This window comes from Oryza sativa, chromosome 4 (assembly GCF_034140825.1).
Source record: "Oryza sativa Japonica Group chromosome 4, ASM3414082v1".
Classification (NCBI taxonomy): Eukaryota; Viridiplantae; Streptophyta; class Magnoliopsida; order Poales; family Poaceae; genus Oryza; species Oryza sativa.
This window is the reverse complement of record NC_089038.1, coordinates 4,308,021-4,332,453: the sequence shown is the minus strand read 5'-3', so window position 1 is coordinate 4,332,453 and position 24,433 is coordinate 4,308,021. Positions and strand designations below refer to the sequence as shown.

Below are 24,433 nucleotides of genomic sequence, written 5' to 3'. Positions count from 1 at the left end.
ATCAATCATATGAAGAATTTTATTAGTTGGAAATTTTATCTTTCACTTTATGCTTGAACCAATTGTTTCCTGAATGTCCAGCTCTAGTACTATACAATGGTGGAGATAGAGATAATGGACGTGCTTACCTGCTTACCTGTGAAAACTGGGAGGTATTGGAACCAACACTGGTTCGGCCGAACCACTCTGGTGCCCAATACCTCTGCAATTTTCTGCAGAGTTCAGTACCTTCCAGGTGTTCAGATATTCATAAATTTTCAGAGCATGTGCACGTCAGAAGCTAGGATATCTCCCGCACACTTATTCAAAACCTAAACTTTGTTAAACATGAAACAAAGACTTTTGGCAAACATTAGGGTTAACACCAATAAGCCACATTATTCATAGCAAGTGCTTACATGATTGGAAAAATAGAAACCAAGCACCTACTACTATTTTATTCATGGGAAAGGAAACATCTAATTAGCATAATACTTATTCTCCTTCCCCATCTCTATGAATGCACGCTTGATTTTAGTGCACAATCCACGACTAAGGGTATTGAAATTATTTCTAATTACAGCAAGCTCTACCCCTAGCTCCGCATTGCGATCCCTAAGCTCTATGTTCTCCTTGCGGAGTTTCTTAACTTGCACGGTGAGCTTATGGATCGAGGGCTCCGGCGACTTCACTTCCTCTTCTTGGAATTAGCCGGGAGCCCTCACAATTGGAGGGGGCGTCAAGTGACGCTTCACCTTCATAGGTGGAGGGTTACGGGATTCCGCTGCCCCCTCCTTCTCCGATGCCGTCAAAGGCCGGAGTAAACCCTTGCCGTACCCACCGCCGGGAGTTCGCACTCCTGTGATACGGAACCGCTCTTCCTTCAGAGTGGATGGATTAGCAGTGGGTGAGACATATTTGTGGAGCACTTCATCCCCTGCCTTGGTGAACAGGGTACCCACATAGCGCTCAGCGAGAGGCGGAGCGGCCTTCTCATCGTCTTGAAAAAGGCGTCGCGCCTTCAAAAGACCGAGCTCTCCCGTTGTCGGCCGTCGCATAGGCGAATCCCCCCAGATTTTGGTCTTCATGACATGGCGAGGGGAGAGGGATCACGCTGCCGAATGGGGGGCCGAACCAGGGAGCTCGCCGACGGGCTCCAGATTTGTAGGGGAGCTCGGCACTGCTGCAAGGGGTTGCGCCCACAGTGCATTTACTCCCTGCATCGTGTAATGTTCCACTGGGATCAATTGATTCGCTGGTGTTGGCTCCCCGTCGAGATTGTAGGTGGAATTGGAGGAGGAGCCAATGTATGGGATCAAGGACTTGCTAGCCATTGGTGAGTTGTGGGTGGAGAATCAAGGAATTGAATTGAGATGAAGAAGGGTTTGCACAAGTGGAGGAGAGGAGGAAGAACAAGTGCTCTGAGCTTTGATCTGATCGATCTACCTCCGAAAGCGCATCACAACGGACTACGAACGAGCAGGGGAAACTGATATACAATATTGGAGCTGGTTGGGCGCCGCCCTGGTTCGGCCGAATCACCCTGGTGGGTCCAGTTGGCTGCCAATTTTTCCCTAGGCCCACTAAATCCTAAACTAAGCATAAAAATGACAACTTTACAGGGTTTTAAGCATGCCTTAGATGAGATCATCATGGTTCATAATCGATCAATTCAATAACATCCACTTCTTCATCTAAAGTTTCATTTGGCTCAAGGAAAATCTTTAAGCGTTGACCGTTTACCTTAAATATGTTACCTGAGTCATCGCGGAGTGTGATTGCCCCGTGCGAAGAGGTATCGATGACGTTGAACGGTCCTTCCCATTTGTTGCGCAGTTTTCCGTGACCGAAAAGCTTAACCCTAGAGTTGAACATTAGCACTTTGTCTCCTGGCTTGAATTTCTTGATTTTGATTCTTTTGTCATGCCAGCGCTTCGTCCTTTCTTTGTATATCTTCGTGTTGTGGTAAGCCTTCTCTCTCCATTCTTCAAGTTCAGCAATTTGCATTTTTCTTCATTCTCCAGCTCCCTCAAAATCCATGTTCCAGTTCCTGATGGTCCAGTATGCTCTGTGCTCAAGTTCTACGGGTAGTCGATATGACTTCCCGTAGACTATCTGATATGGGGACATTCCAATGGGTGTCTTGTACGCTGTCCGGTATGCCCATAGTGTATCCGGCAATCTATCCTTCCATCCTGTTCCCATTTTGTTGACTATCTTCTGTAGAATATTCTTGATCTGTTTGTTTGATGTTTCTGCTTGACCACTGGTCTGTGGATGGTAAGGAGTGGCCACATTGTGTTTGGCACCCATCTCTCGTAGGAGGTCTCGGAAGGTTTTGTCAATGAAGTGAGAACCTCCGTCACTTATGACCATCCTGGGAATACCAAATCTTGGGAAGATGATTTCTGTGAACATCTTCTTGGCATACCTCGCATCCGCGGCGCTGCACGGCATAGCCTCAACCTACTTGGAGACATAGTCGACTGCCACTAGAATGTACTCGCAGTTGCGAGACTTAGGGAAAGGCCCCATAAAGTCTATACCCCAAACATCGAATATCTCGACTGCAAATTGTATGTGAGGGGCATTACATCGCGAGCAGTGATTTCTCCTTGCCTCTGGCAGCTTGTGCATCTTCTGACGAATTCTTTTGAGTCTTCGTACATTGTGGGCCAGAAGAAACCACTTTGCCAAATCTTGGCCTGGGTGCGGAATGCACCGTAATGGCCACCATAGGGTGAGGCATGGCATCGCTCTATGATCCTAAGTCCTTCATCAGTTGGTACACATCTTTGTAGTAAGCCATCGGAGTAGACCCGATATAGGTATGGCTCATCCCATATATGACGGCGACTTTCATACTTCAGTTTTCATTGATTTTCCCCTGGTGGTATGTATTTGGATACCATGTAGTTTACTATGTTGGCATACCACGGGTTGGAGTCGCGAACCGTCATCAGCATGTCGTCTCTTAAGAAATCATTTATCGGCTGTTCCTGCATGTCAGTGTTTTGCAGCCCAGACAAGTGATCTGCTACGGAATTTTCTACTCCCTTTTTATCTTTAATTTCTAAGTCAAATTCTTGGAGCAGCAAAATCCATCTTAAAAGACGTGGTTTAGCATCTTTCTTAGTGAGCAGGTATTTCAAAGCAGCATGATTAGTATAGATTATCACCTTGGCTCCCACTAAGTAAGACCTAAATTTATCGATAGCAAAAACAACCGCGAGCAGCTCTTTTTCGGTAGTCACATAATTCAACTAAGCTCCGGTTAGAGTTTTGCTAGCGTAACAGATTGCATGATGTTTTTTGTCCTTGGTTTGGCCCAAGACCGCACCAACAGCGAAGTCGCTTGCATCACACATGATCTTGAAGGGCAGAGTCCAATCAGGAGGTTAAATGATTGGAGCAGAGACGAGTGCCTTTTTGAGAATTTCAAAAGATTTTAGGCTCGCGCCATCGAACTCAAAGGACGCATCCTTGGCCAGTAGATTGGTCAGAGGTCGGGCGATTGTAGAAAAGTCTTTGATGAACCTTCCATAAAAGCCGGCGTGTCCCAAGAAGCTGCGGATTCCTTTGATGTTCACAGGAGGAGGAAGCTGATCTATAACATCAATTTTAGCACGATCAACTTCGATTCCTCGTTCGGACACTCGATGCCCAAGAACTATCCCTTCTCGAACCATGAAATGGCATTTTTCCCAATTAAGCACCAGGTCCTTTTCTTGGCATCGTTGTAAGACTTTGTCTAAATTCTACAGACAATGACTGAAAGTCTTTCCATAGACGGAGAACTCATCCATGATGTCTTTGATCATGTCCGAGAAAATAGACATAATACATCTTGAGAAAGATGCAGGAGCATTGCACAGTCCGAAAGATATCCTACGGTATGCATAGGTGCCATACGGACATGTGAAAGTAGTCTTACTTTGGTCCTCCGGATGGATAGGAATTTGATGATACCCGGAATACCCATCAAGGAAACAGAAAAAGGAATGATTTGCCAGCCGTTCCAACATTTCATCAATGAAGGGTAGAGGGAAATGATCCTTTTTTGTAGCCTTGTTAAGTTTCCTGTAATCGATGCACATCCTCCAGCCGGTTACGGTTTGTTGCGGAATAAGTTCATTTTGAGCATTTGCAACGACCGTTATTCCTCCCTTTGTTGGCACAACCTGCACTGGGTAACCCACTCATTGTATGGTACAAGATAAATAATCCCAGCATGCAGGAGTTTCAAGACCTCTTTCTTCGCAACCTCTCGCATTGCATTATTGAGCCGTCGTTGAGGTTCCCTTGAGGGAGTACTCTCAGGGTCAATAGGAATACGATGGGTGCAAAGCGTGGGATTAATTCCCCTAAGATCTTGAAGCGAGTAGCCAAGAACAGAACGATGTTTTTCCAACACGGTGAGAAGACGTTGGGTCTCATCTTCAGAGAGCTTGTCACTGTATGACAGAGGCCTCTCTGTCATTGTGTAGGAAAACATAACGTAGGCCTGGAGGTAGAGGTTTAAGCTCAAGCAGAGGTCGAGGTGGTGGTTCCATGATTGGTAGGTCGAGAGTCTCACCAGGATCCGCTTCCTCTTTGATGAAATTGGGGACCTCATCTTCCAGAAGGGCCTCGGGAGACTCGTGAGGGGGAACTGCAGTAACCTCTTCTGCTGACTCAATTTCTAGGAGAGGGTCGGTCAAGGCGATCCTTGCCCGTGAGAATGGAATTGAAAATTCATTCTCTCCCAGTGTTATTTTGAGGCTATCTAATCGGGGTGTGTTGATGAGAAGTTGCTCAATGGGCAGCCCGATTAGGATGTCAAAATCTTGGATTTCAAAGACGTGGAAATCCAAGATCGCCTCCCTGTCTTCAAAGCAGACAAGCACATCTTGTACAATCCCAAATTCTTTGATGATATTCCCATTCGGATGATTGAAGAATTTGTTTGTCGGGGTTACTGCCTTATCGCTTAAATAAGCGAATGCAAAAGACTCGGAAACGAGATTGGCCCCGACAGTTGGACTGTAGAGAATACCGACGTCGTTCCCTTCCAGCTGGCAGGGAATGATTCGGGGGCGGTATTTATCTGAATTACTTCAGATGAAAGCTCTGCCTCCCTTAGCCATTCATCGCTCATTATGGATGTTAACTCCTGGAAAGTTTCTCATAGAAACCCAAGTTCCATAGGGTCGGGAGGTGGCAAAGGAACGAGTGGTTTCTTCTTGCTAAAATAGTTCAGGGTATTGCCATAGTCTTCGTCAAAACCATCCCTGAACATAATTGCGGCACGATCCGGAGTTTGAATTTCTTCATTCTCGACGGTCGGCTGCTCAGGAACCTTCTCATCAATCGAGCTAGCAGAAGTGGATGGTTCAGCAAGTGGCTCGATCATTAGAGGTTCCTCTATCTTGGACACGGATGCCTCCGGCTGGGGTTCATTGGATTGCGTCATGAAGGAAGTATTTTCTAGAATGCGATCCAAAATTGTTCTTCCTTCCGACGGTGTTTTGTGCATGACTGATCCTCCAGCGGTTATGTCCAGATAGAATGCAGACTCCCTATCCAAACCCGTATGGAAATGTTGCAGTAGCACATACTCGGGTAGGGACAGGGTTGGTCCGGACTGCACTAAATTAGTGAATCTGGACCAGGCTGCACCGATTGATTCATTTTTGATCTGCTTAAAACTGAGAATTTCTACTCGGAGGGCAGTAATACGAGTAACTGGGAAGAAGGCAAGACATAATCTGTCTCGCAACTTCTCCCAACTACCGTTTACACATCCAACGGTAGAGGTGTACCATTGCTTTGCTCTCTCCTGAAGAGAGAACGGGAACCATTTTCACCGCACAGTTTCTTGTCTCATGCCACGAATCTTAAGGCATGAGCAAACTTGTTCAAAGTCTCGCAGATGATGGTAGGGATTTTCTAGATCAAATCCAGAAAAAGGATTTTCCCTAACCATACTAATTAGTTCGGGACGAATTTCATAGCCAGTTGTATAAATGGGCACCAATGAAGGAGGTGGCTCATAGAATTTGCCCCGAGGAGCGGACAGCTCAAAAAGAGGTTGCTCCATGGTCAAGAAGAGTTTGACATGAATACTTCTCTAGAATAGCAGGGGTGAAGGTAGAATAAAAAAAGTAAAAAGGATACGAGGATGAACAAGGTTCGGAAATGATCAGCAACCGCTTCCCCGGCAACAGCGCCAGAAATGCTTGTTGGTATTTCTTACGTTCACAGATAAAATCCGCAAGCGCACGGATATACCGATGTAGCACTTCCCCTACGGAGTATTCCATGTAGCACTTCCCCTACGGAGTATTCCAAGGGTATCGAATCCAAGGGAACGTGTGTGGTCAGATCTTCCTCCGGTTCATCCAAGGACACCAAGCAAATGATAGGTCAGGATAGAGACGATTTACTAGTGAGAAACAGTGTCTAGGGAAAGCTTAACTTTAATCCTAATGCAATACTTCAGGCACTGGCAACCCGCTGTTCCCAGATGTCGCTCTACTACGTACCCGGACAGGGAGTACTTAAGTGATCTCAAGGGCTGTCACCACCTCTACACCTACCTCAAACGTACTGTGGGATACGCAGCAATTACTGGATAACAACTGCCTAAACACCACGTCTAAGCAATTACTATCTACTTTAGTGTTTATAACTCACCAAAGCAATCACTATATTTTAGTTGATTATAGTGAACAATAATCCCGTATGGTATTTAGAAACTAACCAAGAGATAGTTCTCACAAGATAAATCTAAATTACTTAGGAAGAATATTATATTGAATTCAGGGTAATAAACATAATAAAAGAAATAAGAGAAGATTACCGACAACTCCGGAATTCTTCCGACTTCTTCTACTCTACTCTCTTCCTATTCTAGTATACAATATAGTACAATAGAGCCTCTTATAATTCAGCTTAAGCTTGGAAGTGTGTCTTAAAGTGAGTGAGATGATGTCCTTATATAGTGGTAGGTATGACGGTTATACAACGCGAATTGTCGGAAATGCCCCGCAACCGCCATCAGGAGATGATCAGGACCGTCCACGCAAAACCCTAACCTGGACGGCTGAGATTTTGGTTCGGCCGAACCTGGGCTGGGCCCATCTGGCCTGGCTCTTGGCCCATCGTCCCCCCTGGACCTCCTCTATCTATTTCTCAGGATTTTGGGTTGATTCTCGGGTATTTTGATGAAGTTCACAACCCATCCTTGCATGGATACACATTTCTCCTCACTTTAGTCTAGATTTCCTCCCAACATCAGGGTTTATCACCTGCATATAAATATACACCAACACTGTGGAATATGTGAGATTTAAGCACCTATCACTATGTTGGATGTTTATTATCTGAACTTTATGCAGATGTTGGCGGTATAGAATTGACATTTAATAGCCACCAACAGCCGACCCATGGATTGGCCCAATCTGCCTGGTCCAAAGGGAAGTCGGTTGTAACCAACTTCCCAATGGCGGTTGTGGCGGTTTTGGCGGGTGGAACCGACTATAAGCTGCTATAAAAGCAGCTCTTCACTTCATTCTCAGGGCACACCTTGAAGCATCAAGTCCAAGAAGCTCTATCTTAGTTTGTATTCTAGCTTTAGTTATAGTGGAGTAGAAATAGTAGAGTTCCAAAGTTCTCCAAGTCTTTTCGAAGGAATCGGGTATGTCTTTAGTAGTGTACTCTTCCTTTGTAATACTTTATTATATAATGAAATACTCTTCTTTATATAGTTGTAGTATTATGCTATATTTATATAGTTTAATTACTTTTTTTTGGTATAAATTTAATATGTGTTAATCGTATTGGTAGCTTATCAGAGATACGCATTGGTATTGGTTTAATGTCTGAACATTCGGTTGCTCTATGTCATATGCATGGATGTAGAGTAGTATTTAGTAAAGTTGCTCTATGTCGTATGCATGGATGTAGAGTAGTATTTAGTAATGTAAGCACGGTGCTTAGATTATTAGATACCATTAATTGGGGTTATATGCCACGGGTTAGTAGAGTAGAGGTGGGCCGCTGATGGTGACAGTTCAGTACGGGTATTCCTCCACGTTCATATATAATCCTAAGACACTTTCTTGGTGTGGGTACTCCTCTGTATTCATTACCGGTCGGATGGCCAAGACGGGTTGTCGTAAGGAACTTGGCAACCAGGGGTGGTCTCTCGATATACCAGGAGGGCGTAGTTAGGGGGTATTGGCTGTACGATTAGTGCATAGTAAATGTATACTAGACAACTTTATACTGAAGTATAGATATGATTCTTTGCTAGTTTCTTTCCACTGTACTAAGCTTATTCTTTTTGTATGAGAGTAGCTCTTCTTGGTGTTTCATGTGTCAACCTACTCTTTTGCCTGGATATCATTAACCCCTGCATAGGCTTTGATCTTATCATCTCTTCTCTTGGGGATTAAAAATACGATACCTTGGATATACTCCCGGGTGAAATGCTACATCGGTAAATTCATGCGCTTGTGGATTCATCTCTATAAATGTAAAGAATTGCCACCTATATTTCTGACATCATTGCTAGGGATTAAGTTCCTTAGTAATGCTGTTAAGAAATATCAACAGCAACGTGGCTCCTGCGGCTAGGGTTTGAGCATCAGCACGGCAAACTCCAGTGGAGGCAGCGCTCGACGGTTAGGGCGGAGCTTGTTGGTGACCTTGATGGCGGCAGGAGTACTCTGGACTGCCGGATAGGCGGCGAGCAGAGGAAATGGTGGACAGGCTCTGTCGAGGCCAGTGGGGAACTGGCCCCGGTTGAAGGCCGCCTCGGCTCGATAGCTTGCTAGGCTGGCTCGGCAGCAGTTGGGCTGGAGGCTGGTGTATTGGCAACCTGGTTGGCGGAAATTTCTAATCTTCCGCTGAGTTGCTGACTCCCAGGAGATCAACCTCTTATTTGCTATTAACTTGGCCTTCTCAAGAACAATCAAATATACCTTCCGTAGCATCGAGGACTCCCAGCCCTGTGAAATGGAGATGGCACATTTCCCCGATTCTACTGGACCGTTGTTGTCCACATCACTCACGTCGCCTTTTCTAGCTTCTTGGGCGCATGTTGGTTGCAAAGATTGGTGGCTAGGACCTTCTAGGCTAATTGGCAATGCGGGTGCAAGGAGAAAGATGAATAATGGCCGCATGCTTTGCCAAGAAGGAATAAAATGGAACGTTTATTTTTTATCCACTACCATGCGGAACCTAGAGAAGAACACAGTGAAAAGAATATAGAGCACCCCCCAAAATATCCACAATTATTGTGAGAGAGAAACAGTACAACCATGAAAGTTGAGGCATCACATATGAAAACACCATTTTATAACCTCTATTCAAAATGTCAAGCAAAAGTACTCGACACTCGGGTGAAGAATTTGGTATCTAACATGACTCAGCTGTCCTGAGGTGCTCGGACCTCTGCATTTTCAAGCTCACGATATCCGGAGATCCCCTAGTCAGGATAATCGGTATCCATGGTCAACTAGCACAAATATTGGCGTATCCACACGGTTTTATATGGAATTTTAAGTAGAGCTTGGAGGCTAATGACGTGTATGAAGATATGGGAATCTCTTCTACCCGGTGTTCGATTTGAGCACCTTGAAAGTTCTGAAATAATTCCATCTAAATTAAAGTCATACCACTGAACTTGGGAGATAAGCAAGGGCCACTATATGGTAACCACCAGGACATCGATGAGCATGGAAATCGACTCGGATATAAAAATAGAGTCCTACCCGTCTACAATAAGACATTATATTATATAGTACAATAGATATGTAACATGTACATCTTGAGGGGGGGGGGGAGAGAAGAGGTTTAGGATTTATAATAATATCACTGAATTGCTCATGCACTCTGTAATGGGTAGATTCTTGCATGTCTAACCTTCTCATGCTGGTGGAAACGCTACCATCTGGTTGGTATACGTGGTTGAGTTAATTTGTAGGATAAATCTAGAAATTACCATTGAAAAAAATTTCTGAGCACCACATATCCACATACAAATTTCCAGATACTTCCTAACTATCATAACTGTAGATTTTAGATAATTCCCAAATCCTAACTATCTGCGCCCTTTAAAAAAAAATCACCACCTCCCCATTCACGGCCACACGCCCACGCTCCCATCGAACTGCCGTCGCTACTCGCTGCTGGTGGCCTGCTGCCATACTGATGATCCGAAGTTCAAGACTTGGAGCAGCTGCCACTGACAAGCTACAGCTCGCTTCCTCCTCTGCCTCTCAAATCCGGCCGGTTTGCCGGCTCAGATTCGGCCGCCGCTAGACGCCACAATCCTTGCGAGGTGGGGCTCGGAGCCGGTGATTGATGAAACCAGCTTTTTCTTCCTCCTCCATGTGTAGACTCAATCCCTGACGATCGGCGTGGTGAGGAGAATTACTAGGCGAGCTCAAGAAAGCTCCCAACACAGCTAGCCTCTTCCTTTTCTCATGCAGATGTTGGTGATATGCTCTAGAGACAATCATAAAGATGATTGTATTACATACTATGTTTATATATTTATCTGACATTGTTTCTTGAAATAAATAACTCATTATTGGTTAATGAATATGTGATTCTTTCATGAGACTCTTTATGTTCTATGTTGCTATTTCTAAAGGATCCCTGATCAAATATCATATGTGGAACAAATATGTTTAAATGATCAGCACATGTATTAATTGAAGATCATGTCTCATTAATAATGTGGATACATAATGGGGAACATGTTGTTGGATAGACCCAACATGAGACACTGCAAGAGCCATATGTGTTGTGTCATCAGTGATATCATTTAGTGTTGGTATTGAATCCTTAGACCTGAGATTATCATGGTTCCCAACATGTGTAGTAGCTTGCTTAGGGACTGCTAAACGCTACTCCGTAATTGGGTAGTTATAAAAATAGTTTTCAGGTATGCTATGGAACATGTAGTGGGATATGAATAATTAAGATGGGATTTGCCCCTCCTATGGAGAGATATCTCTGGGCCTCTCGATGTTATATATTATGGAAGTGCATGGCCATACCAAAGGTGATTGAGGAGTCAATCATAGGTTAAATAATCTATCACAAGTTTGAGTAAATGATTGAGCTATTAGAGGATGGCACATATCTAACCTTGAGCTTAATCGATATCGTGAAGCAAAGGGGTTCATACGAGTATACACTAGAGGTTTAACCGATATGATCTTTATGTATGCCCGGTAAGTCAATACGTTCTACTAGAGGCCGCTGTTGACACGTAGACCGAAAATGAGTTTTTGGGTTACAACCGAGTGTACATGAACCTACAAGGTCGCACGCTTAATGGGCCGAAATAAGAGGATTGGATGGAGATCCAATATGAGCTTAATTCAGATAGGGATCCGAATAGAAGTCCTATGGGCCTTGGAGGCCCAAGTTATCGATCCTATATATTTATGAGGGGTGTGACCGGCGGAGGTATCGCATCACGTAAGAAACCCTAGCCGCCACTCCCCTCCCCGAGCAAAACCCTAGCCGCACGTAGACGCTAGCATGTCTGCACATGGCGTTCCATCTCTGTACGTGTGGATACCGGTAGAGGTGCCGCTGGTTTGCGGTGCTGATCGGTGTGAAAGCACGGCGAGGAGAACGCACGAGGAGGAAAAGATCGAGCTGCTGCGATCGACTACTTCCTCTGCACCGACGCGCGCTACGTCCCCGACGTTTCTTCGGCTTCTTAGCACTTACTTCCGCTGCACAGCGCGTCGAGTGGTAATGATCTATGATATAATACTTGCATGGTTCCTGATTTACGTGTAGAAAAATTTTGATTTATACTATCATAGCCTACACGTATCCCAACAGCAGATCCTCTCCTCGATCGGACTCAATCTTCGAGAAAGAAGAGAGCAACATCAAAAGAAGAAAGGAGGAGAGAAGAAAGGAGGACAGGGAGGATCGCAGAATCATTACTGAACGCTGATGGTGCGTGCAAGTGGAACGAGGATAGGACTAAGTTTTTTTCCCCTCATTTTAACCTCGGTAATTTCTAGAAGAACTCTGAGTTTACCGGTATGATAAAAAAAGTAGGCCAGGAGTCCAATGTGAAGGGAAGGGAAGGCCAGAAGGGTATACTGCTAGGTGTGATTTGGAGTATTACTAGCTTTGAGATTTTTATTTTTGCAAGATTTTCGACAAATATTTGTAACACCAATCCTCAGGCTAAAATGTAATTTGACTTAAAGGTTTACTTTACCTTTTATGTCGATTAGTCCATGGATTAGTCCATATGGCTGTCAAATCAGTTGTTAATAAGCTCATATTTTGTTAAATTGCAATGGAAGTAATATTTGAAAATCACCTTAGCCAAGAAATCAACAATTAAGACTTTTATATACAATTTATATTTTAAATATTAAGTGAATATTTGCGGAATACGTATAGATGTGAGATTTTATAAAACTTTAGAAACAAAATACTTATAGACACTACATGTACTATTTGGTACACACTCAAAACCTAAAATCTAAAATATTGTTAAAATGCATTATATTTATAGACACATATACATGCTAATTAGTGGGCGCGCCAACAGGCGCGTGATTTTCTAGTATATATCAATGCAATTGACTAGACAGGATACTACTCCCGACCCGAGGAGAGGACCTGAAGCTATATAAAATCCTGATGTGCTCTTGTGTTTGACAGGCAACCTTGAGAGTTTACCAATCCTAGATAGGTATAATACGCTAGTGTTTATACTAAACAAGTGGGCAACATATCCCATGTACACAAGCTTTTTCGTGTACACACGTGCACACCAACTAACAAATATCACTAAAAAAATCTAGAAAATTCATACATGTACTTTCAATAGTATTACACTTAGGGTTAAAATCTTAACATCAAATTCATTATATTTTAGCCGTAACCAAAAAAACAAAAAATCTAACAGTTTTAAGGTTATAATTTTGTTAGAATTTTATCTTTTTTGTTATTCTCTATGTAAAATGAATTTGAAGATACGACTTTGCACATAGATATAATACTATTGAAAGTACATATATGAATTTTTCTAGATTTTTTTGTAATAATTTTTAGTTGGTGTACACGGTGTGTACACGCGAGGGCCTGTGTGCATGTGTGCATAGGATACGCTCCCAAACAAGTGAGAGAACCATGCATGCATATCTAATTAAAAATATAAATTTGCTCCACGTTTTGTAACAAACAATCTCATGTAATAAGCACACTCACAATTATCATATATTTCTGAATTGTAAACCCATTCCAAAGCACCTATTTATTTTAGTGTTGTTAACAGAGTAGAGACAGTGAGCAGCACCACAAGGGGACACAACCACAGAGCTTGGTGCCAGACCATCCAGATGTATAAATGTTTCAAGGAAAAATATCGGCTAAATATTTTCCTTGAGTCTCTCAACCTCTTCTTCGGAAACTTCCAACCAAAGCTTATCATTTTTCACACTTCACGAAATCCTTTGCAGCCTGGATTTCCTACGTGTCCCCTCTTAAGGTCTTCTGATTCCTTCATGATTTTGCCTATTACGCCTTGACCAACGCATCTAGCTCCATCTTGAGCCTCTCAACCCTTGCTTCAAACAAGCTATGTTTCTGCATTTCTCTCAAAACCTTTGACTGAATCTTATCATTTTCACCCTTCGTCATATTCTTGTTGGTCTGAATTTCCTCCACCTTCATGTTATGGTCTTCTAATTCCTTCATGATTTCTACTTTTTCAGAATCAGATGCCTTTGCAGCTGCCTCTTTCACCTCAACTAGTCCGCCCATCATGAGCCTCTCAATGACCGACCAAAGCATATCATTTTCAATCAACGCCTTAACAGAAGTAGACTCCAATTCCTGATTCTTCACTAGAGCTGCCTCGAGCCTAGACTCCAATGATGCTATCCTTGCATCTATCTCTGCCTTTTGAACCCCAAGAACCCTCAATTCCTCCACCTTATCCTTAATTTTCTTCTCTGCTACTTGTTGATATGTATCAGCAGCATTCATGATCATTAAAATTGCCTTCCTCGCATCCTCCAGGTCATCCTCCTTTGCCTTAATTTGCTTCCTTGTTACTTCTTGGTACGTATCAGCAGCGTTCATTAACTGCATGCTTGCCTTCCTCATGTTCACCAATTCCTCTTCCTTTGTCCTAATCTGCACCTCTGCTACGTGTTGGTACCTATCGGCAGCATTCATGAACAGCAGACCCACTGTCCTCGTGTCCTCCGTTTGCCTTACCAGCTCACTGGACAGTTTGTTGTTTTGGTGATCCAACTCCCACACCCTGTATTCTAGTGTGGAGATCTTTCTTGAGTACACATCCACCGCCCACCTCTTCTCATTAGACAGCTTGTTGTTTTCGTACTCCAACCTCTTCACCCTTCTCTCCAGGTCATTCTTCTCATTAGATAGTGTAGTGTTTTGGCTCTCCAACTCCTTCACCCTTCGGGACAACTGCAAGCCCCTGTAGTGAAAGTTTTAGAGGGAGCATTAGAGAAGAGAGATGGGACAAAGCTATGTATGTGCACGGGAATTGTATCCTTTTGAAATATAGAAAATGATGTCTTGGTCCACTTGAATACCTTGCCGTGGCAGCCCCGGCAATAAACGCCGCCGCCTCCATGACTTGGAGGAGTGAGGACGACGACGAATTGCGGCTGCTGTTGTCACACACTCGTCGGAGGTTGAAGACACTTACGTGTGCTGATGAAATGTTTGACTTGAGGTGAATCCATATGTGTGTGTGTGTGTATATATAGGGAAGAGTTAGAGGAGAGAAGGGCGGAAGGCATCGAGTGCCGGTGAAGAAAATGATGGAGTGTCGGTGAGGTAGAGAAAAAGAAGCAGTGTAGGGAAGGCATGGAATACCGATGAAGAAGAGGAAGGATGAAGTGCTAGTGAAGTGAAGTCGGGATGGGGTGGTTGAACCAGTTCTGGCTATCTTATCCCTGACTGTATTCTCATCGGAGGACAGGAGCATTTCTCTGTTTGGGAAATTTCCACATGCATGATGCCCCTAGTTACCTGCCTTGTGTCTCCTGTGCTGCATCCCATGAATGACGTCTCACAAGGGCTGGAATGGATGAAAAGATCATTTGCGATGGTTACCGCTATTATATTTCCATTTTTCTATGGCCTGGGATAATTGGACTATCCTTGAACGTTTTGTTCGGAAAATTGATTTAATGGCTGCATTCTGAACCTTTAATTCTGAAAAATCCATGTATTAATTTGGTTGTAGAAAACTATAAGCTCGTCAGCTCTAGCGGCGTAGCCTGACTAATTTTCAGAGGAATCTTTCTTATTGACTACATAAGAAGAGATGTCATCAACAAATTAGTAGCCACAAGATGAATGCCACCAAAAGACTTCAGTCATTGGATCATCATCCATTAATTAATCCGTGTGCCAGAACAAATATGTGGATCGGTTAGTAAAAAATATTGGAGTAGCTATACAACATTCGAACAGTTGTTTACGGAAAAAACTTTCAAATGTAACTATACTATAATTAAAAGTGTAATTATAACATATCTCTACTTATATATAACTTAGTATGAAATCCGAAAAAAATCAAACTTGCCTAGGCTAGCCCCATGCAATCTCACTCCTGATGTCGCGGGTTTGAACCCCCGTTGCGCACGTTGCATGAAATTTTGTTCACTCCCTCGCACGAATCTCAATGGAATCCAATGTGGTCCACTAATTGAAAGTTTTGATAGAAAAAAAAAACTATTGTCAACTGTTTTTTTCAAATCCAAAAACTATTTCTTTTGTGCAGTATCTTAAGAAAAGAGGCTTCTTGAAGATCTCTGTAAGTTCAAGTGCCTTAATTTAGTTTTGGTGATTAATGACAAATCTAATTATATAAGACTAATGTTTTTATGAGTTTTTCTTTGACAAGTCTCATTTGGATATGAAAGTAAAAATGATAAGAGATATGTATTAAACCTCACATATTCTAACTTGGTCTCTCTTGTCGATCCAAAATATAGTGTGAGCTCCCTCATTGATCTTGATTGATTATGTGCATATGCATTCCTCTATATCCATATGTATAAACATCTTGAGAGAGAGTTTATTCTATATTTTGTTTATTATAAAATCTCTATCTTTATTTGAAATTATCTTTCATCTCATCTCTCTATATTGTTTATATCGGGTTATTATCCATCACCAAAGAGAGAAAATATTGAAAGATCTTGGATTAAACAATTTGTGTAATTGTTCCTTTGGTGATAGATGATAAACCGATGTTTATGGGATTAACCACTCTTTTATATAAGTTGTCAACTAGGTTAATTCCCGATAATGAGGTGGTAGATATGCATACTTTTGTGATGGACCTTAATCATGACAAGGATGAAATGCATGGAGATAAAGCAATATGTATCACTTCTTATCTCCTACTTCTTGATAGGTTCATATATATGATTTCCATGTTATTGTTATATAAGTGTGAGAATAATGCTTACTTGAGCCTTATCTTATTTAATCTCCTTTACTTTGAGAACATGGAGATCATGAAGGTATGTATTTTTGTTTGTCTTTATCATTGCTACATGCATTGTCCATGTGTATAGGATAAACCCCATTGGTTCTTCTTTACTTATGCATACACTTGCTTCTCTTGTATATTTCTTTGTATGCATATATTTAGGGGGAGAAAATCCTATACATTTATTGTGCATGTTCTAGATCCATGTTGTTCACCTATTATTTATATCGGATCTTTGTACTTGAGCTTGCGTACGAGTATATGACACTTGTGGTGTTAATGAATACTCAACAAACATATTCATATCTTTCATATGCAACCTATTGTTCATCAAGTGGAGAATGACAATCGATTTGTTGGGACTAATGTTCTCCTTTGAGATGTGCAAAGAAATAGGTCCCACCGTGATGAGGCTAACGGATGACACCATGGGTTGATGGTCACCAAGCAAGGACATCGCCATGTTGACAAGAATGAAGTCAAGCTTGTGATGAGAAGAAAGTCTTGACAAATGATGGTCAAGACCTCAGTATAAACATGGTTCAACCGAATGGTCACAAGTGTTGTTCTTGGCTCAAACATTGACCCCAAGTTGGATGGCGCAAGACCAAGGTATAATGGAGCTAAGAATGTTTTCTTAGTCTTTTTCCGGTCTTGGTGTTTGGTGTAGACCAGATTTGCTAGATAGGCGCCGTACTATTAAGAGTGGTCTATGAAGCGAGCATGTGGATGATCTTGTGCCATATTAGTTCATATGCATGTAGGTGCATTTGGTGGGCTTATCTAGCCAAGTGTGGTGAGTTTTCTCAAGTCCCAAACAAAGAGTGAAGTGGGCACATCCTATAGGTTTGGGTAGCCTCATGTGGTTTTGTCCGGTGGAGTATCCTTTGGAGTGTGAGCCCTTTCTCCCTGAGAAAAGTTGTGTTTCTTAGAGGATTGTTCATGGGTTGGATAGCCCTTTGAATAATCTTTCCATAGAGTCCAAGAACGTCAAATTCCGAGACCTGAATCAAGAGTTATCGCCATTTTACTATCGGTGGACTGTGGTGAAAATTGCCTAGCGGTCAGACTGACATTGTATGGACGGTCAGACCGCCCGAAGGTCCCGACAGCCCCCAACGGCTAGTTTTTTTTTACCGTTGGACCAAGGGCTGGTCTGACCGGGTTTAGTAGGGCGGTCAGACTGGCAGACACGTCTAAAAAGGTGTTTTAGCCTCCAACAGCTAGTTTTGGTGGTTGGGAGTATATATACCCACTCCCCAGCAGTAAGGGTAAGGTTTTGGCACTCCATTGCATTATCTTAAACCCTTGCACCCTTGTGCACTTAGTTTATCTAGTGAGGTATTGGAGAGTAAGTTAAGCCAATCCAAATGTATTGCTTCATCGCTATAGCTAGTGTAGCACTTGATCATCCTCGGCATGCATCCTAGACTTGTTACTCTTGGAGGTTGTCACCTCCTAGACGGTTTGGAGGAGTTGCCTGGTGACCTCTCCGAGAAGGATGTGGAGGATGGCCGGTGTTGATTGTGAGTGGCTCGGTGTTCTCCATCTCCGGAGTGGAGGAAGAACAACCATAGTGATAGAGGCCTGGAAGACCACTTCGTGGGCCGGCTCTCACCTTGCCCACCCCTTGACGAAGGGGACTTGCGGTGGCTTCGTGGTTTGAGCGGTAAAGTTGGACTCACCTCAACGGTGACGTAGGAAGTTAGCAAACTTCTGAACATCGGGTGAAAAAAATCCTTTGTCACTTGTCTCCTTTATTTTGTGCAAATTTACTTTGAGCAAGTTTACATACTAGAGTTTATTTGTGCTATTATCACCCTAGGCTTACAAATCTCAACATAGGCTAGCTTCTTTGTGTACTTAGTTGAGACTACTTGATTTTGGTTTTGAATTGTGCAAAACCGTTTTGATTTACGTTTTCGCATACAAAACTCGGTTTTAGCCAAAAGTTTTAAAACCACCTATTCACCTCCCTCTAGTCGGCCTCCTTGTTCCTACAATCTCTCTATTGCATTTGTTTGTCCTACTACCATAGCCACCAATAGGTCTCAATACTGCACACTCCATTGTTATGCAGTTGGATTGTTGTTTTATCTATTTACTATTTATTCCACTCCATGGTGAGTTGATCTTCGCCAGCATGGGCCACGATCAGGTGGAGCTCGGCTTCATGGCTGGCCGTTGCAACAACGGTACCATGGCAATGTCCAACGGAAGCCGAGTAGATGATTCCGGCAGTCCCAATGACTTCCAAAGGAGGCGACACAGTACCATGCCACGTGGCTTCCAGGTGATGCGTGTGCTGCACAGTCGGGATAACGTACTTCAGTTGGTTAGGAAGTTTGTTGGGATAGGATTAGATTAGGTTGTCCTCTATCCATGTAAGGATGGTCCCTCTCTAGGTTATGATAGGCATTAGATTAAAATTTATCATAGTGCCCACCGACCCTACCTTCTCGGCTCCCGTCAAGTAATTTTGGTTGAGGGCTAGTCTTGTAACTTTCTCTATTATAATATAATCTATTCCCCTTCACCTATTTCACTTGCACGTGACACTTACCTCATTCAATCTTGCCAGTAATAAAAACTTACTCCTTATTGGGTACACCTAAACATATTTGCAAGATCATTGGAACATTTGCATCAATCAAAGATTCAATGTATTTTTTTTCTTTTCCTGACACCATAGTTTGTTTTCTGAATCATATTTAGATGTTCGCTGACTACTTTAATTTTACCTTGAAGAGGTCTCTATGGATTGAACCTACAAATCATGGCTATTCATTTTTTCCCTTTTTCTTTTGAACTTTTAATCATTGTGAATCATGTCAAAGGGTATGCTTGCAACACCATTTGCAAGAACTGTAAGGACACATTTCAGTAATAATTCTGAAGTTTATTTTTTGTGAACTACAGATGCTGATTAGGGATCGAAATTGGCAAAGTGACGAGGTTGCCCTTCATCCCGATCAGCACCTAAATTATTCTTTAAGTGCATATATGAATGTTCTTATCGTCGATCAGACTTGATTCTTAAGCCATCATCGAATGGTTGCATGCAGACAGGCTAAGGCAAGGAAGAGTGTACGCAGTGGCGATTAATACCTGATCATTAATGGATTGTTTAAGCACGATAATTATGAGAGCAGTGTCTACAGGGCACATAAAAATCTAGCTTTCTTTCGGATCAAGCTTACTATAGGCCGATATAGTGATATCGCCTTCATGATCCTTGGTCACCAAGGGATTTATACAGAAAAGGAAATCAACTACTAATATCAATGTCCCAGAGTTGAGTCTGATTCATCTGTGGTCGATTGTCTGTAATGTACACAGGTATCGTCGAATTTGCACCTTCTATTCAAGACATTCTGATCATATGTATTATGTCAAAACTTGCATGTTCTATGTGCCGAATTCAAGACATCTTTGATTTTGTTTTATTTTGATTGAAATAATAAATCATGCTGCTAATATTTTACCTATTGAATATCTATTTTAACATAACTCATAAGTGATAAAATGCATTGTTCAAGCAATCAGGTCAATTAACAGCATAAATCTCATGCTCATTATAAAAATTGGGTTATTTGATTTTAATCTTGAAACAAAGAATATATATTCATATATGTATATGTATGTATATGTATATATATGTGTATATATGTATATATATGTATCTATATATATGTATATGTATATATATATATATATATATGTATCCAGATACATATATGTATCCATATATATGTATATATGTATATATATATATATATGTATATATATATATATGTATATATATATGTATTCGAATAAAAACTAACAACTAATGACTACTTTCTAGATGTTCTGTTCATATATCCATATGCATAATGTATACAGTCAGCGGCTTATTGTCGATGTTCATGTCATTGGATTTTTATAGGTATAATTGTAACAGTATATTATATTGAGAATTCGTGTTAAACAAAACATGCCATAGGAGATACCAAGGACTATTCAGGATTTGTTTTTTGTAAAAATCAGAATTAATATATATATAGAGTTGTATGTATTTGGACTTTATCAATTTAACTTCAAAATTCCAAAGTGATAATTGCGAATTGTAACTTGATTCACCATAATCCCCTATAATTCTTAAATAATTTTGAATTCATAAATATGAAGTACCAATATTGGATTCTCAATGTAGGTACCTATTAATTTAATTATAAAATTCATAACTAGCAAGTTGTAAAAGACATGAACTAATTTTTTATTCTAAGTCTCTATAAATAACAACATATTTAACATAAACACACTTTAATAATAATAATAGTAATAATAATAATAATAATAATAATAATAATAATGATAATAATAATAATAATAATAATAATAATAATAATAATAATAATAACAAAAACAACAACAACAACAACAACAACAATAATAACAACACAACAACAACAAAAACAACAACAAAAACAAAAACAACAACAACAACCAATATTTTATTGTTTTAGGCCTCAATTATGTTTCAGCAGAACGGAGTAATTACATTACTAATGGACTTTTTAGTCATAATTTAATAAAAAATGTTAGTGAAAAAGTTTACTACCGCCAGATGTCAATGTCATCCGGTAGTAAAATATAGTTGTAAAAACATTACCATCAGATGATGCAGGACAAGATCTAAAAATAAATTACATGTTAGTAAAAACATTATTACCTTATGACAATTGTTGCGATTTCAATTAAAATAAATGTTAGTAATTTCTTTATCATACGATTATTTACTAAAGCATGGGACCTAGGAATGCGAGGCCAGAGGTGGGAAAAATTGAAATTATGGGCATGGGAATGCCATACGCATGGGCAGACCTAGGCCATAGGCTGCTCGGGCCATGGCCCGAGCCCCAAGGCGTAGGAATTGTCGAATTGAAGCTCACTATGCCCAACAAACTTTCACCATATAATGGTGGTATTGGGCCTCAAGGAAAACCTGGGCCCACCCCTGCCATACGTGAAATGTGCACATGAGTAAATTTTTTACGGGTAGAGTAATTTTCTTCAGAAAAATAGAGAACAATATGCTAAATAAAATCGAAACATGCATAAGAATGGCAAGTGGACTCCAGCTATACTACTCTGTAGAATCAATCCCATTAGGCCATTGCTAAAAGGAGCAACATTTTGTTGAGTAATAATAGGTAAGGTGGCAGGTTTACCAAACTATTAATAGTGTAGAGACGTCACAAAATGTATCTGATTAATCAATAGAACATTAGCATTATAGCATATCACATATAACAAAGGAAGTGCAAGTTTTATTTCATTGCAACCATTACATTATTAATGCAACACATTCCCAACCTAATTATTTGGAGCTGCATGGTGATATGCATGATAAAATGCTACACTTATTCTTCTCCTGTGCCTCAGCAACTGTGAGATGCAGCAGCTCATTGTCCTTGGTGAGGGCATCAATCTCACTCTTCTTTTCCTATAATGCCGCCTTCAGTTTCCCATTCTCATCATCCTTTTCAGCATCGTAATTTTCAAGTTCCCCAATTTTTTTACTTCAGCTTGCATGCTTCAACCTTCTTAGCATCTACTGCTTTCTAGATTGAATTCTTCTCATCATTTAGGTGCGAATTCTTACCATCAAGTTCATTATAGGATGCTTGCATCTGTGACAAAGAAACACCGATCTTCATCAACTCAGCCCTCAGCCTATCGGCCTCAGCATCCTTGTCGCGCCCTACTTCCTCAGTCGCTTCCTTACCGACCTGGATTTCCTCTATCTTCCTCTTAAGGTCCTCCACATCCATTATGAATTTTATCTTCTCAGTATCAAATGAGTTCATAGCTGTTTCCTTTGCCTCTGCCAATGCACCTAGTTCTAACTTGAGCCTTTTAACCTCTAATTCATACATGCTATGTTTCTGCTCTACTATTAAAATCTCCAACCAAAGCTTATCCTTTTCACCCTCAACCAAATCCTTCTTGCCCTGGATTTCCTCCACCTTTTTCTTAAGATCCTCCAATTCCTTCATGATTTTTGCTTTCTCAACATCAAATGCCTTTGCAGTCGCCTCCTTTGCCTCCACCAATGCACTTAGTTCCACCTTGAGACTCTTAGCCTTTGCTTTAGACTTGCTTTGTTTCTGCTCTCCAGTCAGGACCTCCAACTGAAATTTATCATTTTCACGCTCCACCAAATCCTTCTTAGCTTGAATTTCCTCCACCTTCCGCTTAGGATCCTCCAATTCCTTTAGGATTCCTGCCTTCTCAACATCAAATGCTTTTGCAGTAGCCTCCTTCGCCTCCTTTAGTGCGCCCAATTCTATCTTGAGGCTCTTATTATCTGCTTCAAATTGATTATGTTTCTGCTTTACTGTCACCATCTTTGACCGAAGCTTGTCATTTTCACTCTCCACCAAATCCTTGCTAGCTTGATTTTCTTCTATTTTCCTCTTGAGATTGTTTGATTGCTTCATGATTTCTTCCTTCTCTGCATCAAATGATTCTGCAGCTGCCTCCTTCACCTCCATCGCTACTTCCAATATTTGCTTAAGGCACTTAATCTCTGCTTCAGACAGGCTATTTTTCTCCTCTGTTGCAAAAACCTCTGGCTGAAGCTCATTAGTTTCACCTTCCACTAAGTCTTTATTTGTTTGGATTTCTTCCAACTTTCTCTTAAGATCCTCTAGTTTCTTGGTGATTTCTTCATTTTGAGCATTGAATGCCTTTGCAGCCACCTCCTTTGCCTCTGTCACTGCCCCCAATTCCATCTTCAGTCTCTTAATCTCTGCTTCAAACATGATTTGTTTCTTCTCTACAATCAAAGCCTCGGACTGAAGCTTATTATTTTCAGTCTTCATGAAATCTTTGTTGTCATGGATTTCCTCCAACCTCCTTTTAAGATACTCTGATTCCATCTTCATTTTTTCTTTGTCATCATCAAATGTCTTAGCAGCTACCTCTTTTTCCTCCACTAATGCACCTAATTCCTTTTGGAACTGCTCAACCTCAGCTTCAGACTGGCTATAATTTTCCTCCATAGTCAAATCCTCCAACTGAAGCTTATCATTTTCACCCTTCAAGCTCCTCTCCACCTCTTCCTTCTGGCTTGAGATGGCCTGAGCTGCCGCTTTTGTCTCCAATTGCTTCTCTAGTTTACCCTTCTCGTGGAGCAGTTGGGTGTTTTTGTGCTCCAACTCCCACACCCTGTCCTCAAGTGTCATGACCTGATGCGATAGGGTCCTCACCCTGTCATCTGTGAATAGCTCTGCAACATACGTTTTAGAGGGGTATTAGAGGAGAGAGATGGGACCACAGTGCTTAGAAGAAAAATATGATGTGCTTGCCCACCCGCAAACCATGGTGTGGTCGACGACGACATGCCAATTGTTGGTGTCACGCAGATGATGCCTCGCTGTTTCGCTGTGCACCAACCGAAGGATGCGGCATGTTTTCCTGCCCCTGTCGAAATTGCCTCATATATACAAGAGAAGAAGAACTAGAGGATGAAGTGTCCATGACTCCATGAGGAAGAGGGAAGAAGCAAGGTATAGAAGGGATGGAGTGTGGGTGCAGCAGAGGGATGGAGTGTCGATGGGAAAGAGGGATGGATGAATATATCTTTTTCTTTTGTAGGAAGAAAATTAGACAAGAAGGACAGATTCCAGCTATCTAGTAAAAGAATCGCTGGCAAGAGCGAATCGATATAATGCAGAAGGAAGAAAGGAACAAATGAATTCTCAATGGAAAATTGAAGCAGCAAGGATATATTGTTCTTCATTGACTGCAATTGCAAGGCATCCATGGTTTGCTTCTGGCCTCCTTTTCTTTTATTGTCTGTTCTTTTCTTCCCGTTCCACCATAGAGCTAGATCACATTATTCTTGTTGCTTCCATTGCAAGAATTCAAATGCCAGAACGATTAGGT

At 41.5% G+C, this 24,433-nt stretch overlaps 2 protein-coding genes across 2 annotated transcripts; both read right to left on the bottom strand.

Annotated features, from left to right (window-relative positions):
* Nucleotides 1-13,213: 13,213 nt before the first annotated feature.
* Nucleotides 13,214-14,721, bottom strand: LOC107276317 (uncharacterized). Its single transcript, XM_015779803.3, has 2 exons — nucleotides 14,583-14,721; nucleotides 13,214-14,464 (listed from the first exon to the last, which is right to left on the bottom strand). Exons 1-2 carry the CDS (start codon nucleotides 14,621-14,623, stop codon nucleotides 13,534-13,536), a joined length of 972 nt encoding a protein of 323 aa, XP_015635289.1. The 5' UTR covers nucleotides 14,624-14,721; the 3' UTR covers nucleotides 13,214-13,533.
* A 7,069-nt stretch (nucleotides 14,722-21,790) lies between these two features.
* LOC4335034 (protein CROWDED NUCLEI 2) lies at nucleotides 21,791-23,976 on the bottom strand. Its single transcript, XM_015779061.3, has 2 exons — nucleotides 23,858-23,976; nucleotides 21,791-23,774 (listed from the first exon to the last, which is right to left on the bottom strand). Exons 1-2 carry the CDS (start codon nucleotides 23,886-23,888, stop codon nucleotides 22,105-22,107), a joined length of 1,701 nt encoding a protein of 566 aa, XP_015634547.1. The 5' UTR covers nucleotides 23,889-23,976; the 3' UTR covers nucleotides 21,791-22,104.
* Between the last annotated feature and the right edge of the window lie 457 nt (nucleotides 23,977-24,433).